The sequence below is a fragment of the Suncus etruscus genome, chromosome 1 (assembly GCF_024139225.1).
Source record: "Suncus etruscus isolate mSunEtr1 chromosome 1, mSunEtr1.pri.cur, whole genome shotgun sequence".
Taxonomy (NCBI): domain Eukaryota; kingdom Metazoa; phylum Chordata; class Mammalia; order Eulipotyphla; family Soricidae; genus Suncus; species Suncus etruscus.
This window is the reverse complement of record NC_064848.1, coordinates 186,449,116-186,465,807: the sequence shown is the minus strand read 5'-3', so window position 1 is coordinate 186,465,807 and position 16,692 is coordinate 186,449,116. Positions and strand designations below refer to the sequence as shown.

General features: G+C 48.3%; 1 protein-coding gene across 1 annotated transcript in view; it reads left to right on the top strand.

Annotated features, from left to right (window-relative positions):
• PLXDC1 (plexin domain containing 1) overlaps positions 1 to 16,692 on the top strand; it is a 61,241-nt gene that overhangs the window by 5,872 nt on the left and 38,677 nt on the right. Inside the window, exon 2 of the mRNA XM_049779597.1 lies at positions 4,560 to 4,738. Coding sequence (XP_049635554.1) covers positions 4,560 to 4,738 — 179 coding nt within the window. The remainder of the gene's footprint in view (positions 1 to 4,559; positions 4,739 to 16,692) is intronic.

Sequence of the window (16,692 nt, the reverse complement as noted above, 5' to 3'; positions counted from 1 at the left end):
TACTATTTCTCTAGAGTCTCCATGCCATTTCTTTTCTATTTTTTTTCTTTCTTTTTTTGGATTTTGGGCCACACTTGATAATGGACAGGGGTTCCTCCTGGCTCTGTGCTCAGAAATCATTCCTGGCAGACTGAGGGGACCATATGGGTGCCAAGGATCAAACCCAGTCGGCCACATGCAAGACAAAAGCTCCCCCTACTGTACTATCGCTCCAGTCTTTCTTTCTTTCTTTCTTTCTTTCTTTCTTTCTTTCTTTCTTTCTTTCTTTCTTTCTTTCTTTCTTTCTTTCTTTCTTTCTTTCTTTCTTTCTTTCTTTCTTTCTTTCTTTCTTTCTTTCTTTCTTTCTTCCTTCCTTCCTTCCTTCCTTCCTTCCTTCCTTCCTTCCTTCCTTCCTTCCTTCCTTCCTTCCTTCCTTCCTTCCTTCCTTCCTTCCTTCCTTCCTTCCTTCCTTCCTTCCTTCCTTCCTTCCTTCCTTCCTTCCTTCCTTCCTTTCTTTTTTTTTTGGTTTTTGGGCCACACCCGTTTGACGCTCAGGGGTTACTCCTGGCTATGTGCTCAGAAATCGCCCCTGGCTTGGGGGGACCATATGGGACGCCGGGGGATCGAACCGCGGTCCGTTCCTTGGTAGCGCTTACAAGGCAGACACCTTATCTCTAGCGCCACCTTCCCGGCCCCGGCGCCACCTTCCCGGCCCTTCTTTCTTTCTTTCTTTCTTTCTTTCTTTCTTTCTTTCTTCTTTCTTTCTTCTTTCTTTCTTTCTTTCTTTCTTTCTTTCTTTCTTTCTTTCTTTCTTTCTTTCTTTCTTTCTTTCTTCTTTCTTTCTTTCTTTCTTTCTTTCTTTCTTTCTTTCTTCCTTCTTTCTTCCTTCCTTCCTTCCTTCCTTCCTTCCTTCCTTCCTTCCTTCCTTCCTTCCTTCCTTCCTTCCTTCCTTCCTTCCTTCCTTCCTTCCTTCCTTCCTTCCTTCCTTCCTTCCTTCCTTCCTTCCTTCCTTCCTTCCTTACTTTCATTTTTTTTTGGTTTTTGGGCCACACCCGTTTGACGCTCAGGGGTTACTCCTGGCTATGTGCTCAGAAATCGCCCCTGGCTTGGGGGGACCATATGGGACGCCGGGGGATCGAACCGCGGTCCGTTCCTTGGTAGCGCTTACAAGGCAGACACCTTATCTCTAGCGCCACCTTCCCGGCCTTTCTTTCTTTCTTTCTTTCTTTCTTTCTTTCTTTCTTTCTTTCTTTCTTTCTTTCTTTCTTTCTTTCTTTCTTTCTTTCTTTCTTTCTTTCTTTCTTTCTTTCTTTCTTTCTTTCTTTCTTTCTTTCTTTCTTTCTTTCTTTCTTTTCTCTCTCTCTCTCTTTTTCTTTCTTTCTTTCTTTCTTTCTTTCTTTCTTTCTTTCTTTCTTTCTTTCTTTCTTTCTTTCTTTCTTTCTTTCTTTCTTTCTTTCTTTCTTTCTTTCTTTCTTTCTTTCTTTCTTTCTTCCTTCCTTCCTTCCTTCCTTCCTTCCTTCCTTCCTTCCTTCCTTCCTTCCTTCCTTCCTTCCTTCCTTCCTTCCTTCCTTCCTTCCTTCCTTTCTTTCTTTTTTTTTTTGGTTTTTGGGCCACACCCGTTTGACGCTCAGGGGTTACTCCTGGCTATGTGCTCAGAAATTGCCCCTGGCTTGGGGGGACCATATGGGACGCCGGGGGATCGAACCGCGGTCCGTTCCTTGGTAGCGCTTACAAGGCAGACACCTTATCTCTAGCGCCACCTTCCCGGCCCCGGCGCCACCTTCCCGGCCCTTCTTTCTTTCTTTCTTTCTTTCTTTCTTTCTTTCTTTCTTTCTTTCTTTCTTTCTTTCTTTCTTTCTTTCTTTCTTTCTTTCTTTCTTTCTTTCTTTCTTTCTTTCTTTCTTTCTTTCTTTCTTTCTTTCTTTCTTTCTTTCTCTCTCTCTTTCTCTTTCTTTCTTTCTTTCTTTCTTTCCTCTCCCCCTCCCTCCCTCCCTCCCTCCCTCCCTCCCTCCCTCCCTCCCTCCCTCCCTCCCTCCCTCCCTCCCTCCCTCCCTCCCTTCCTTCCTTCCTTCCTTCCTTCCTTCCTTCCTTCCTTCCTTCCTTCCTTCCTTCCTTCCTTCCTTCCTTCCTTCCTTCCTTCCTTCCTTCGTCACACTCCAGCAGCAGTCAGGGGTTACTCCTGGCTCTATGCTCAGAAATCGCTCCTGGCAGGCCAGGGGGACCATATGGGATGCCGGAATTCAAACCACTGACCTTCTGCATGCAAGGCAAATGCCTTACCTCCATGCTATCTCTCCGGTCCCTACATGCCATTTCTAACAGAGGAACAAGTACTAGGAACATGAACTAATTTGGAAGGTTCTGGAACAATGGTTTTTACTCAACTCAGTGGAATGTAACCAGGACAGTTCCAAAACTCCTGGGGATTATTTGAAAGTCCTAATCCCCAGGACACAATATAGACAGTTTATATCTAGACTAGCACCCAGACTTCAGGAATTTTTATTTATTTTATTTATTTATTTTTTGTGGTTTTTGAGTCACACCCGTCAATGCTCAGGGGGTTATTCCTGGCTCCAGGCTCAGAAATTGCTCTTGGCAGGCACGGGGAACCATATGGGGCGCTGGGATTTGAACAGATGACCTCCTGCATGAAAGGCAAACGCCTTGCCTCTATGCTATCTCTCCGGCCCCAGGAATTTTAATTTTTATTTTTATTTTAATTTTGTTTGAAGGTCACTCCCAGTGGTGCCAGGCTCAATGAGGTTCTCAGGGGTGGCTTTCAATGGTTTGGGGGAACCATTTGATGAAGGGATGAACCCAGGACTCCTTTCTTTTAAGCTTGTACTTAGCCCAGTGAACTTCCTCTATGGTCTAGCACTGGGAATTTGTGTGTGTGTGTGTGTGTGTGTGTGTGTGTGTGTGTGTGTGTGTTTCGGCCACACCCGTTTGATGCTCAGGGGTTACTCCTGGCTAAGCGCTCAGAAATTACCCCTGGCTTGGGGGGACCATATGGGACGCCGGGGGATCGAACCATGGTCCTTCCTTGGCTAGCGCTTGCAAGGCAGACACCTTACCTCTAGCGCCAACTCACCGGCCCCCTAGCCCTGGGAATTTAGGGTTTTGTTATTTTTTTCCTTTGGACCACATTCAGTGATGTTGAAGGATTACTCCTGGTACTGCAATCAAGAATCACTCCTTGTGGTGTTGGGGACTATATGTGGTGTCAGGTATTGAACCTGGGCTGGCCACATGCAAGGCAAGTTCTTTCCTGCTGTTCTATGGCTCCAGTCCTAGGAATTTAGTTTTCAAATATATCTTTGCCTTTTATCTGACCATATGGCGGCTTCTGCTTCTTCTTCTTCTTCTTCTTCTTCTTCTTCTTCTTCTTCTTCTTCTTCTTCTTCTTCTTCTTCTTCTTCTTCTTCTTCTTCTTCTTCTTTTTTGGTTTTTGGATCACACCCGGCAGCCCTCAAGGGTTACTCCTGGTTCTATGCCCAGAAATCGCTCCTGGCAGTCTTGGGGGACCATATGGGATGCCAGGATTCGAACCACCGTCATGCAAGCAAGGCAAATGCCCTACCTCCATGCTATCTCTCCGGGCCCACCCTTCTTTTTTTTTTTAAATTTAATTTTTGGACTTCATTTAATAGTACTTGGGAACTATTTCTGATTTAGTGCTCAAGGATCACTCCTGGCAGTGCTCCATGTTCAGGGAGCCTAGTATTGGGGACTGAACTGATGTCACCCACATTCTAGGCAAGTATTTTCATCCTTGTACTATCTCTTAGGCCCTTAATAAATTTTTGGGGGGTGCCACATTTGACCGTGCTTAGGGGGATCATATGTGGTGCTGAGCATTGAACCCAGGTTAGCTGCATGAAATGCCCTCCCTACCTGCTGTACTATTGCTCTGGCCCTGTGACCCTTAAGAATTTGTAGGGGTAGTTTGGGCCACACCTGGCAGTTCTCAGGGATACTCCTGACTTTGCACTCAGAAATTACTCTGGCAGCACTCAGATTTACTCTTGGCTCTATGCTCAGAAATTGCTCCTGGCAGGCTCGGGGGACCATATGGGATGCCGGGATTCAAATCACCATTCTTCTGCAAGCAAGGCAAACACCCTTCTTCCATGCTATCTCTCTGGCCCCTAGATTGTTATTTTTTGCAAGGTGCACACTTGGTAGTACTGGAGTGAGGTGGAGGGGGTTGTATTTTACAAACAGTGCTCATGGGTTATTCCTGGACATCCTCAGAAGATTCTGTGGTACAGTGGATGGAACCCAGGGCTCTTCACTTGAATTCTAGCCCTTTGAACCACTCTGATCTTGTATGATCTTTAATCTCTGAGTCACGGCTGAATCCTGAGAGTGAAACAGAATCAGTAGTATGGAGGCTGAGGAGGACTGAGGGTCCTAGGTGCAAGGTCTTGGTGGGGAAATGGCAAACTTGACTCCTGGTGATGGGCATGTGGGTGTCCTGCCTCCTGGTCAGTAGTTTGTTAATGATGGCTTGGGGGTAGGGACACTGGACTGTGCCCAGATTTAGGACTCAGCTCTTTGTCCTTTATTTCTCCCAGGGCAGGATGCAGGCCAAGGCCCTGGATGGGCTGCTGAGGAGACCAATAGGGGCTGGAGCCGGAGACCCCGCGAGAGCCCCAGGCAAGACTCAGAGCCGGACAGGACCCAGCTGACCTTGGATCTGGATGGGAGCACACTGGCCATTGATACTCTGCCGGACAATGGGACTAGGGTGGTGGTGAGTGCCAGAGGAATGGGGAGGAAACTTTGGGGTGGCCCTGGAAGAAAGCAGAGAGGAAAATCCCGGAGAAATGGGAGTGGTCTTTCTGTCTCAGCTGCACTGTCTGATGAGGCTCTGAGAGCTCAGAGAGGTGAGGTATGCTAGAGTGAAAGTACACCTGCCTTGCATGCAGCAGACCCAGGCTTGTATCCCAGCACCATGGTACCCTGAGCCTGCCAACTTTACTGAATCTGAAGGTTTCACACATCTAAGCAGAAACACACAGGTCACCCTGTCTGAACATGTTTGATACTGAAATCCTTTAGGATCTGTATCCTACTCCCTCTCCTGCCTTGAGCTCTTCATCTTTGCACAGAGCAGATGGGGTGGTGGACAGATGCTGATGATAACCTCTCACTGCAGCCCACTGCCCCCCCCCAGACCCCTAACTATTCTTTTATCCCCGAGAGCTGGTGGATCTGGCAGAGGGATGCATCTAGACAGAAGCTTGGTGGCCACAGATGGGGCTGGAGCTGGGAGTAATGGGAAGGAGGCAGTTCAGCAAGTGTGTTTTATTTCCATTAAAAGTTTTCATGGATCTGACTTAGGAGAATGTTTCCACCATTGATGTCACAACCTGGTGGTGCCATCAGCCCTGATTCCCTTCGCTTTGGGGTGGAGCACACCAAAGCACCCGGGACTAGGCAGGACACTGCCATGTCCTCTGTGTCCTCTACTCTACCCTGGTGTCCCCTCTTCTCCCCCCAGTGTTCCTTAGTGGCCTTTGAGCTTCACTTCTTGCCCAGCAGCTCTGCCCCCTCCAGTTGTCTCTGACCATTACCCTGCCTGGCCACCTTCCCATAATGCTTAGTTCAACTCAGACCCTCTGGCCCTGGACTCATAGAGGCAGGCTTGTATGGTGGAAAGGGGTGGCCAGGCCCCATCTAGACCATCTCCTCTGGTTTCACTCTCACATCCAGCTGACCCTCGTGTCCCAGCGGAAATAGGATTCTTGCCTGGACTCAAGCTTTCCAGAAGTTTTCCACCAATCCCAATACAGAGGCAGTGAGGACTGTAGTGATTTGGGGGTAGGGGGCAAGATAGGGCTGGCTGGAGCTATTGTGTTACATCAGAATGGGGAATGGAGCAGGGAGGTGGGAGGTTTCTCCTCTGACCAATCTCCATGCTTCTGGGGTTCAGAGCTGAGGCAGCAAAAGCAGAGGCAGAGTTGGACATCCCCCACCTGAACAGGCTAGGTTCATGCAGAATAGGAAAGATACTTCCCACTCCTGGGTCTCCATGCAGCTTCCCCAAATTCCTCTTCCCTCTGGTCTGAGCAGAACTTCCTAACTGGTCACCCTCGGTCCTTCAGTGACAGCCCAGGCCTGGCTCTCAAGCTGTGTGACCTGGTGCTCACCCTTTGCCCTCTCATTAAGGGATCTGACCTTGGGGTGTTCTGGCAGCTTCAGATTTACCTTGTGGGATGATAAACTCTGAGGTTTTGAGAGCAGATGTGCTGCCCTGCCTGTCAGGACTCTTTGGGGATGCCTGTGTCCCGGGGGTGACCCCCACGCAGCTCCTTATCTTTGTTCTGTCCAGAGCCCTGGATAGTTGGTCAGTTGCTTTCTTCTCTCTTCTTCATTGAGGAGAGATTGGCGTAACAGAAAATCAACCATTTTATTTGCTCATTACTTATGTGCTATTGTTTTGGGGTATCTGGGGCCATATCTGGCAGTGCTTAGGGGTTGGTCCTGGGAGTGCTTGGAGTACCATTGTGGTGATGGGGATAGATCTGGCCTTCTATGTGAGAAGCATGTGCTTCAGCTCCAGTCTTTGGAGTTGTCTCTCTATCCTCTAACTTATTTTTTAGGGTCTCCCAAGTGATGCTCAGGGGACCTTGGGGCTCCTCTGGCAAGTCTTTGTTAATCAGATCTGTGAGTTCAAATGCCCCTTTTGCTACACTATCTCTAGTCTTATTTTATTTTACTTTTTTATTTTGGGGTCAGTATTTTGGCGGTACTCAGGGGTTACTCCTGGCTCTGTGCTCAGAAATTGCTCCTTGCAGTCTTGGGGGACCATACAGGATGCCAGGAATCCAACCGGGCTCCATCGGTATTGGCCATGTTGAAAGCAAACACTGTGCTATTGCTTAGGGCCCTATTCTTATTTTAAATTCTTTTGTTTGGGGCCGGGAAGGTGGCGATAGAGGTAAGGTGTCTGCCATCCCCCGGCGTCCCATATGGTCTCCCCAAGCCAGGGGCGATTTCTGAGCTCATAGCCAGGAGTAACCCCTGAGCATCAAACGGGTGTGGCCCAAAAACCAAAAAAAAAAAAAATTCTTTTGTTTGTGTTCACTCCCAGCAAATTTTACTTCTAACTTTGTACTTAGTGATCACTCTGGGTGATGTTCAGGAGACCATGTGGGGTGTCAGGGATCAAACTTAGATCAAAGTGTACAGGGAAGAGCCCCTGCTTGCTACACTAATAGCTCCAGTCTCTAAACATGCCTTTCTTGTTCTGGTTTTGTTTTGTTTTTGGGTCACAACTGACAGCACTCAGGGGTTACTCTACACTCAGAAATCATTCCTGGCAGGCTCGGGGGACCATATGGGATGCCGGGATTTGAACTGCCGTCCTTCTGCATACAAGGCAAAAGCCCTACCTCCATGCTATCTCTCGGGCCCCTAAACTTGCCATTTTGAAGTGAAGTGTATCGAGTGCATTCAGAACCTCATGCCATAAAGTCTGTCTAATTTCACAACATTTTTCATCACTTACATCACAGAAGGAAAACTTAGGCCTTTAAGCATTGGCTCCCCACTCCCCCTTCTTTCAGCTCCTGACAATCAGTCAGCTACATTCTGTTGCTATGGTCTTACTATTCTGGATAGTTCATGTGTAAATACAAATCATATGATCAATGATGTGTGTGTGTTACTGGAATCAAATCCAAGACCAGTGCTCAGTGGCTGAGATACATCCCCTGCCCTATTTATGCCTGGTTTCTGTCACCACCAATTCAGCTGTCGCTGATGTTGGCTAGGCTCACCCACACGGAGGGTTAGATATACAGTGGTTCTGCTTATCCTTCATCTGCTGATGACAGTGGGCTGTTTCCTCTTTATGGGGAATGTTGTTACTGCTTAATGCGTCTTTCAGTTGTCTGCTTAAGTACCTGTTTTCAGTTATTCGGGGCCTATCCTTTGAGTAAAATTGCTGAACCACATGATGGTTCCACGGTCAACTTCTTGAGGTCCTGCCAAACTCTCTTCCGAGTAATTGGACTATTTTACATCCCCACCAGCTGTGTAGGAAGGTTCTTGTTTCCCTACTTGCCTGCCAGGATTTCTTATTTTTCCCTTTTTCCTCCCTTCTTTTGGCTCCTTGTGGTTTTGCTGTGTTGCCCCAGTGACAGATGAAGTTGAGCGTCTTTTCATGTGCTCCCTGGCCTTTTGTGTATCGTCTTCTTGGGGGACTTGTCTTTTTTAAGTCCTTTGCCCATTTTTATAAGTGGGTCATTTGTCTCTTTTTGTCTGGGATGAATAAGTTGCTTAATCCATCAGAGCCCATTTCTTCATTGTCAAACAGGCTGCTCTTGAGCAAGTAAACACGTTCACGCCCACGTAATGATAGAGTCGAGGCATGAGGACTGTTAGCTGACTGCAGGATGCGCTCCTGGAGGGGTGGCCGGTTGTCCTGGTTTTCTCAGAATGGCCCTGATTTTAGCATCCTGGTTGCAGGCAAACGAAAACCATAGGTCCACCCTGCTCTGGGTGTGTGTGTCCTCATTTTTGGTCTCAACTCAGTTTCCTTATCTGGAGGGTAGGATGGAGAACAACTCAAACTTGTACCAAAAATCAGTTTAAGGAGATGACAAAAGTGGTAGAGTAGGTGCCTAGCCTATATGAGGTCCTAAGTTTGATTCCCGACTCTGGCATCATATGCCTCCCCTGTATCCTACCTTCAGTACCCAATTCTTGCAGTGCCCAATTGTTCTATCAATATAAAATATAGAGAGTCCTAGTGTTGGGTGAGGCCTCCCTTGGCTCAGCCTGGCTCATGTAGTCCAGTAGGTCTGATGCTGCAAGATAATGGAGGAGAGATTCAAAGTCAGTTGATGTTTCAAGAGTCAACCAGCTTTATTACACAGACATAACTGTCATGTACATTTCCCCACGTTGCTTCTATGCTAAGCTTTTATAAGCAGCCTCCCTCAGCTGCCCTCCATCCATCCTTGCTTTGTCCCCTTTCTTCAACCCTTGACCAGCCCTATTATTTCCTATTCCAAACAGGAGCCCCGCCCAGGTGTGGATAGGTCTAACCATCCTTCTGGAATAAATAGGAAGTTGGGAGAGGAGTAACACCCACCCCCAGTACCCAATCCCCCACACACTCCCGTGCCCACACACTCCCGTGGACACTCCCGTATCCACTTCCCTTGAACCTTATCCCCCTAGCATCCAATCCAAACCTCCAGCATCTTGTCTCCCTGCATCCTACCCCTAGCACCTAATCCCTGCAGCACTCTATCCCTCCAGCCTTTTATCTCCCTCATATTCAAACCCTCCAACTCCTCAGCACTCTACCATAAGCACCTCAGAAGGTTGTTTTCCTTTCTTTCTCTTGTCTCCTGGATAAGGTGTGTCCCTGGTCCGCCCACCCTTGACTCAACCCTTAGCCAGGGCTAGGAGAAAAAGTGATGTTTCTTGTCCTTTCCTTCTCCAGATCTTACCTGCAAAAACTATCACAGCAACAAAAAGGGCTTTCTAGACTTGAAGCTCCACTCCTCTTCATATCCCTACTGTTCTCCCAAATATGGTGGGGGATCAGCAGTATTGAGGCTCGAGGCTTGTGAAAAATTCATGTTCTCAGGCCCCTTAGTCTTTTGGATTCAGAATCAGATTCCCAGGGGACTCACCTGCGCAGGTGCTTCAAGAAGCTCTGCTTTATGCTACAGGTAATAAGACTGTGGGCCAGGAGGTAGAAAAGGCACCAAAGACCGATTCTTATCACAGTACCCTATGAGAGCATGAAAATGAGGAGCCATCTTGACATCCAACAACAGACAAGGGGTTAAAAAGTGAGAATTTGGGACCAGAGGATTAGCACAGTGGCAGGGCATTTGTGGCCAACCCAGGACGGATCTGGGTTTGATTCGCAGCATCCCATATCGTCTCCCAAGCTTCAAGGAGCGATTTCTGAGTGCAGAGCCAGGAGTAACTCCTGAGTGCTACTGGGTGTGACCCCAAAACAAAAAACCAAAACAACAACAACAATAATAAAAATTATTAAATAATAATATTATTATTTATTTAAATAATAAAAATTCTGTGTAGACAGAAATAAGGCCATGGCAAATGATACTAGAAGATCATGTTCTACATTACAAACCACTTTAGGTGTCACAAAAAGTCACAGAAGCTGTCCTCAAAGGAGCGGCAGGGTTCCAACCACATGAAATTAGAGATGGGTGAATCCTGGTGGGAAACATACCAGTCTGGACCCAGAGGAGACCTTCATGGTTTCTCCTCTGTGGCCGTATGATATGTGTTTCCTCTATTGCAAACCTCTGGTGGTCTGATGGTCATCCTCAAGGACCACAATCTGACGTAGTGCCAGGATAAAATAATCTTTCCATTTCCACAAGGGCTGGTGACAGTAAAAATGTGTTGTCAATAGAAAGGAGGGTCAGGAGGATTGGTCCATGGTAGGAAGCTTGCAACAAAAGAGAGGGGGAGTGCAGATAGGGCGGAGAAGGGACCACTATGACAATGACAGTTGGAAATGATCACTCTGGACAGAATTGAGTGCTGACAAGAGGTAAAGCGATACTCATGATAGTCTTTCAATAACAGTATTGCAAACCATGGTGTCTAAAAGGAAAAAAGGGGAGGGAGAGAAAGGAAGAAAGAGAGAGAGAAAGAGAGATAGAAGGAAGGACAGAGAGAAAGAGAGACAGAGGGAGAAAGAAGGAGAGACAGAGAGAAAGAGAGTCAGAGGGAGAAAGAAGGAGAGACAGAGGGCGAGAGAAAGGGAGAGAGGGAGAGGAAGAAAAAAAGAGACGGAGAGAGAGTGAGAGAAGAAAAGTATTTGCTATAGAAGTAGGCTGGGGGTGAGAGGAAGGAAGTCGGGCACATTGGTGCCCTGGTGAAGGAATGGATGTTGGGACATCGTATCACTGAAACTCAACCATCAGTGACTTTTAAACTTTGTAATTCAAGAAAGCAAAAACAAAAAGGGTCTCAATAAAACAAAAAGAATGTCAGGGTGGGAGAGAATGGTGTATCCTGACCTTGCTGCTCACCTTTTCTTTTCTTTTTTTTTTTCCAGTTGTTGGTCACACCATTAAAGCTGGCAAATGCCCTATCCACTAGTATTATCACACTTGTCCAGTTTCTATATTTCTGGATTTTTTTGGGGGGTCACACCCGGCAGCGCTCAGGGGTTACTCCTGGCTCCACGCTCAGAAATCGCTCCTGGCAGGCTCGGGGGACCACATGGGATGCCAGGATTCGAACCAATGACCTTCTTCATGAAAGGCAAACGCCTTACCTCCATGCTATCTCTCTGGCCCCCAGTTTCTATATTTCTAATCTGCTCTAGGAGAGGCTGTTACTGTGGGACCAATTTCTTTTCTTGTTTATTTTGGGCCTGAAAAAGTGCTAAGGGATTATTCCTGAATTTGAGCTCAGGAATCTCTCCTGGTGGGCTTGGGGGACCATATATATGATGCTGGTAATATAGCCCAGGTAGGCCGCATGCAAGGCAAGCACTTAACCACTGTACATTTGCTCTGGCCCATTGCATGGACTTCTTGAGGATCAGAGATCTAGAGGACATTTAGTTTGTGGTGTTGTTGTTGTTGTTATTGTTGTTGATGTTGTTTTTGGTGGGGACAGTTGGGTCACACTCGAGAGTTCAGAGTTTACTCCTGACTCTGCACTCAGAACTCACTCGTGGCAGGGCTCAGAGGATCATGTGTCTTGCCGGGGGTTGAAACCAGGTCATCTCTCTACAAAGCAGGTGTTTTACCCCCTGTATAATCTCTTCAGCCCTGAGAACATTCCTGTTGGTGTTGGGTGGCCTCCTGTCCTGGTAGAGACCAGGAATGCATTCCCCAAGCCCCAGTCCCTGCTCCGGAATAATCCCTCAGCAACCCCTGGGTTGGTAGAGTCTGCCCATTGGACCTGCCTGACAAGCAAGGTTCTGTCTCTCCATCAGCCCTGGCAGGGGGCCACGATTGCCTGCCTGGCATTTCCACCTGCTGGTTGGCTGGCAGGTGAAGGCTTGTGTGAGAGCTTAGCCCAAGTTCCTGTCCAGAGACATCTTGAGTTCAGCCAAGGTAAATGCCACCTGCTGTCAGAAATGAAGTGCCTGTGGCCCAGGGCAGGGGATAATTGAATGAGGAGACACTGGAACAGCAGGTGTGTGGATGGCCGGGAGGGTTGTGAGGAGATCTTCCATCAAAGCCTTTCTTGGAGAGGCTCAGAAAAACCCTCCTGACAACTCTGCTTAGCAAGATGTTTTCTGCCAATGGGGCACTGCACTACAGACTCTTCACTGCTCTGTTGAGCCTGTTGAACTCTGAGAGAAGCCAGGGCTTTGCAACAAGCCCCTTCATTGGCCCCAGTGGCGACTTACCACCTTCCTTCCTCTCCTCTTCTTTCCTGCCAGTCTCCAGGATGTGCCTTGATGACTCCAGAGCCACTGTAGCCCTCCCTGGCTAGGTGCCATCATTGTGCAGAAGCAGAAAGTGTTTCCCTTGGGGTCTGATCCACTCAGAAAAGAGCTTGAGGAAGACCAAGCTAATGGGGAACGGTGTCCACAGTTTGAGTTCACAGAGAGCTCAGCCAGTTTTTTTCCTAGGTGACCTTTTTTTATTTGTTTGTTTGTTTTTTGGTTACACCCATCAGGCTCTATGCTCCTGGCAGGCTCAGGAGACCATATGGGATGCCAGGATTTGAACTACCATCCTTCTGCATGCAAGGCAAACACCCTACCTCCATGCTATCTCTCCGGCCCCCTGGGTGGCTTCTGTGGTGGCTTCTGCAATGGGGCTGGGGGTCTTTGGTATGTGCCGTGCTGGTATCCACTGATACTCAGCACAACTGCAGTGCCAGGCCCTGGGCTAGTTGGGGAGAAGTGTCCTTGGGGTCATGCTCCAAGGACCTATGTTGGGGGTCAGTCTTGGTCATACTCCTTGGACCTGGCCATGTTTTGGGTGTAGAAGCCAGATCTTAAAGCTGTCCTACCACATCCCTGGATGGGGTGAGGGACTTTCTGATGTGAATGATGACTCTGAACCTCACAGCAGAGTGGCAAAGGCCAGAGACATCATGGGAAACTGAGGGAAGTCTGTGTGCCATAGTGTTGCCAGAGAAGAGCCATCTCCACAGTGTGCAGAGTGAACAGTCAGTGTCCCCAGGACTGCCAGGACAGCTATCCCCCTCCCCCCCCATACACCCCCGGCGGTGGCTCTCACTCAGCAGTGGCCCAGCCTCCAGGTCACCTTGTCCTTTCCAGGATGCACTTAGGCCTCCCCAACCGCAGGGGGGCCTCCCTAATGGGTCTCTGAATAGCCATCACCACCACCCCTCCTTCAGCTTCCTGGGGTCAGCAGTCATCCCCTGCAGGTGGATGACCTGCCCCAGAAACTTACCTCCTACTTCTGTAAATAAGCCTGGGTTCCACTGGTACCCCACATTCCCAGAATCTAAAGGGATGGCCCAGGGATTGGAGGAGCAGGTTCAGTCTACAGTTTCAGTCAAGTACAAGACACTGGTTCTTCCTCTCCTCGAAAAGGGCTAAAAGAAGATCTCCTGCCTCAGTTTCCCTCCAGAAACCCCCTCTGCAGTATTGTGGACATGGGAACTGTGGATGCAGTGAGAACTTTGCCCCTTGCTGCCTGCCTGGCCTCAGTCTGGGTGGACAATGGGGAGTGAGGAGTAGCTGTTTTTTTGGGTCACACCTGGTGGCTCTCAGGGGCTACTCCTGGCTCTGAGCTCAAAATTCACTCTTGGTAGGCTTGGGGAATCATATGGGATGCCAGGATCTGAACCATTGTCAGTCCTGGATTGGCTATGTGCAAGGCAAATACCCTACTGCTGTGGCCTATCTCTCTGGTCCTTGTTTTGTTTTTTTTTTTAACTATTTTTAAATTTATTATTTTTTTCTGTCTTTTGGATCATACTTAGCAGTTCTCAGGAGTTACTCCTGGCTGTGTGTCAAGGGTCACTTCTGGTGGGCTCAGGGACCATATGGGATATAAGCTGTGTGCAAGGCAAGTGCCCTTCCTACTATACTATTGCTCTGGTCCCTATGGGGAGCAGCTGTTTAAATAATTGGGAGGGGGTTTGGGGAGAGGGCTCAATGGACTAGAATGCACACTGTTTAAATGAGTGAGAATTAAGTTCTCTTGGAACCACACAGTCCACTGAGTTAAGAGTAACCCACAGGGGCCAGAAAGGTAGCATGAAGGTAGGGCGTTTGCCTTGCATGCAGAACGGCTGTGGTTCCAACCCGGCATCCCATATGGTCCTCTGAGCCTTCCAGGAGCAATTTTTCTTTTTTCTTTTTTTTTTTTTGTTTTTGGGCCACACCCGGTGACACTCAGGGGTTACTCCTGGCTATGTGCTCAGAAGTCGCTCCTGGCTTGGGGGGGACCATATGGGACACCAGGGGATCGAACCGCGGTCCATCCAAGGCTAGCACAGGCAAGGCAGGCACCTTACCTCTTGTGCCACTGCCCGGCCCCCAGGAGCGATTTTTGAGTGTAGAGCCAGAAGTAACTCCTGAGAGCTGCCGTGTGTAACCCAAAAACAAAAACAAAAAAAAAAAAAGTGTAACCCAGAGGCACAACTTGCTGCAATGGTGTGGCCATTGGATGTGACCCAAAAATACACAAACTAAAAGATGGACCTTGTGCCTCTCACCAGGAATCCACACAAGTCACTCCCTTGGATGGTGGGGGACATTTTAAGAGTCAGAGATTCTTTTGGGAGGGACTCATGGTGGAAGGAGGAGGCAAATCAAATGTTCCAAGGGCTGGGGAAATGGCTCAGGGGTCATGGGAATATGCCCTGTGTGTGCAAGGGGTTGAGTTCGATCCCCAGCATTCCCAGATGACCCTGGAGACCCTTCTGAGAACCGCCAGAGCTGAGCATCAAACTGTCTGTCTCAGTTGTCTGAGTATCACCGGGGTGTCCTCCGAGTTTCCTGATAGAGCATGAGAAGGCCCTCAGGAGTAAAAAAAATAAAAGTAGAAGAGAGAAAAAAAAAGTAGAAGGGAATATTGAAGCAGATCATTAAAGATGGAGGAGTTGGTGGTGGATGATGGAGGGTGGGACGTTGAGTGAGGTCATAGATCAGGAAGAGTTTCCAGGTCATTGGTGGGCACACAGGGGGCAGGATTAGAACATTCAGGGGTCCATGAATAGAACCCTGGTCTGGGGCTTGTGTGCGTATATGTGCATTAGATGCATGTGTATCCACATGCACGCTCAATGTGTGTGTGAGCATGTGTGTGTACTTGACGCATGTTTGTGTGAAGGCATTGATGTGTGTGCCCAATATAAGCATGTGTCTGTGCATGGGCACTTGATGTGTGTTTGATATATGTGTGTGTGGAGAGGTACACAGTTCCCAGGGAACTGAGTCAAAGCTGGAAAGAAGGGGGACTGGGTCCTGAAGGTCTGAGGTTTATATTTCAACCAGGGATGCCCCAGATGGCCTAGAGTTGTGCCCTTGTGCCTGTGAGACTAAATGATGGGCTTATGGAGGGTGGAGGGTGGAGAGCAGAGCCTCAGGTGTGGAATTCAAGGGGCTCACTCTTCCACCCCATTCTTTCTTCATTCCTCCTTCCCCTGCCACACCACAAACGTGTCACTTGTCAGAAGAGCAGAGTCTGCTCATGCTGAGCCCAGCACAAAGGCTGGTGGGGCAGCTGGCAGGTTGACAGAAAACATGCGGCCATGGCCACTGGGCAGCCTGATGAATGGCCTGCACTGCCCGGGACTCCTCATCTCTGCGGCCACCCACTGCTCTTCCTCCTGCTCTCCAACCCCACTGGCCTGCAAGCGATCCAGAGCTCCCCGTCCCCCTCCTTGGCTGCTGTTCTGCCAACCATCTGCCAGGACCTGAGCCCCAGCCCTGGATTTGCTGCAGTGTGGACAGAGAATATGCCCTCTGTGCTCTGGCAGGTTCTTTACAGCTCCCTGCTGGGATCCTCGGGGGATTAAATTTCATGACTTAAGCCAGAGTGAGAGTTCAGTGGGTAGGGCACTTGTCTTGCATGCAGCTGACTCAAGTTTGACCCCTTACATTCCCATATGGTCCCCCAAGCCCTACCAGGAGTGATACCTGTGGACTGCAGTCATAGCCCTCCAAAAAACAATCTCCTACTAATAAAAATAATTAAAGCAAGTCCGCATGTCTCCTTTCCCCTTTCTCAGCCCTAGTGACTGTATCTGGACTCTTATCTCCTGTGGGGTTTCATGGGGTGTGGGAGGTGTCTCTACTTCCTCCATCAGACTAGTCATTCCCCCAGTTCAAGAACCTACTACGGGGCTGGAGCAGTGGCACAAGCGGTAGGGCATGTTTACCTTGCATGCGCTACTTAGGACAGACTGCAGTTCTTTTTTTTTTTTTTTTTTTTTTTTTTTTTTTTTTTTTTTTTTTTTTCGTGGAAATATTTGCTTTATTCGGATGGACAAAACTGAAGTCCAAAGACTCAGATTCAGTTCCAGCCAGCAAAAAGCCAGACTGCAGTTCTATCCCCGGAAGCCCATATGGTCCCCTGAAAAAGAACCTACTTCTCCTTGAAACATTTAGTTCTCTGTAATGAGATATTTCTTGGGTATCAAATCTTTCAGTTCTTTCTGCTTTTTCTCTTCTAGCTCTCAGGCTATTTCCAGAAGCTTGCTGAGATCAGGGTTCTGTGTGCACTCTCTGGCCTCTCCATGCTCTGTTTTGGG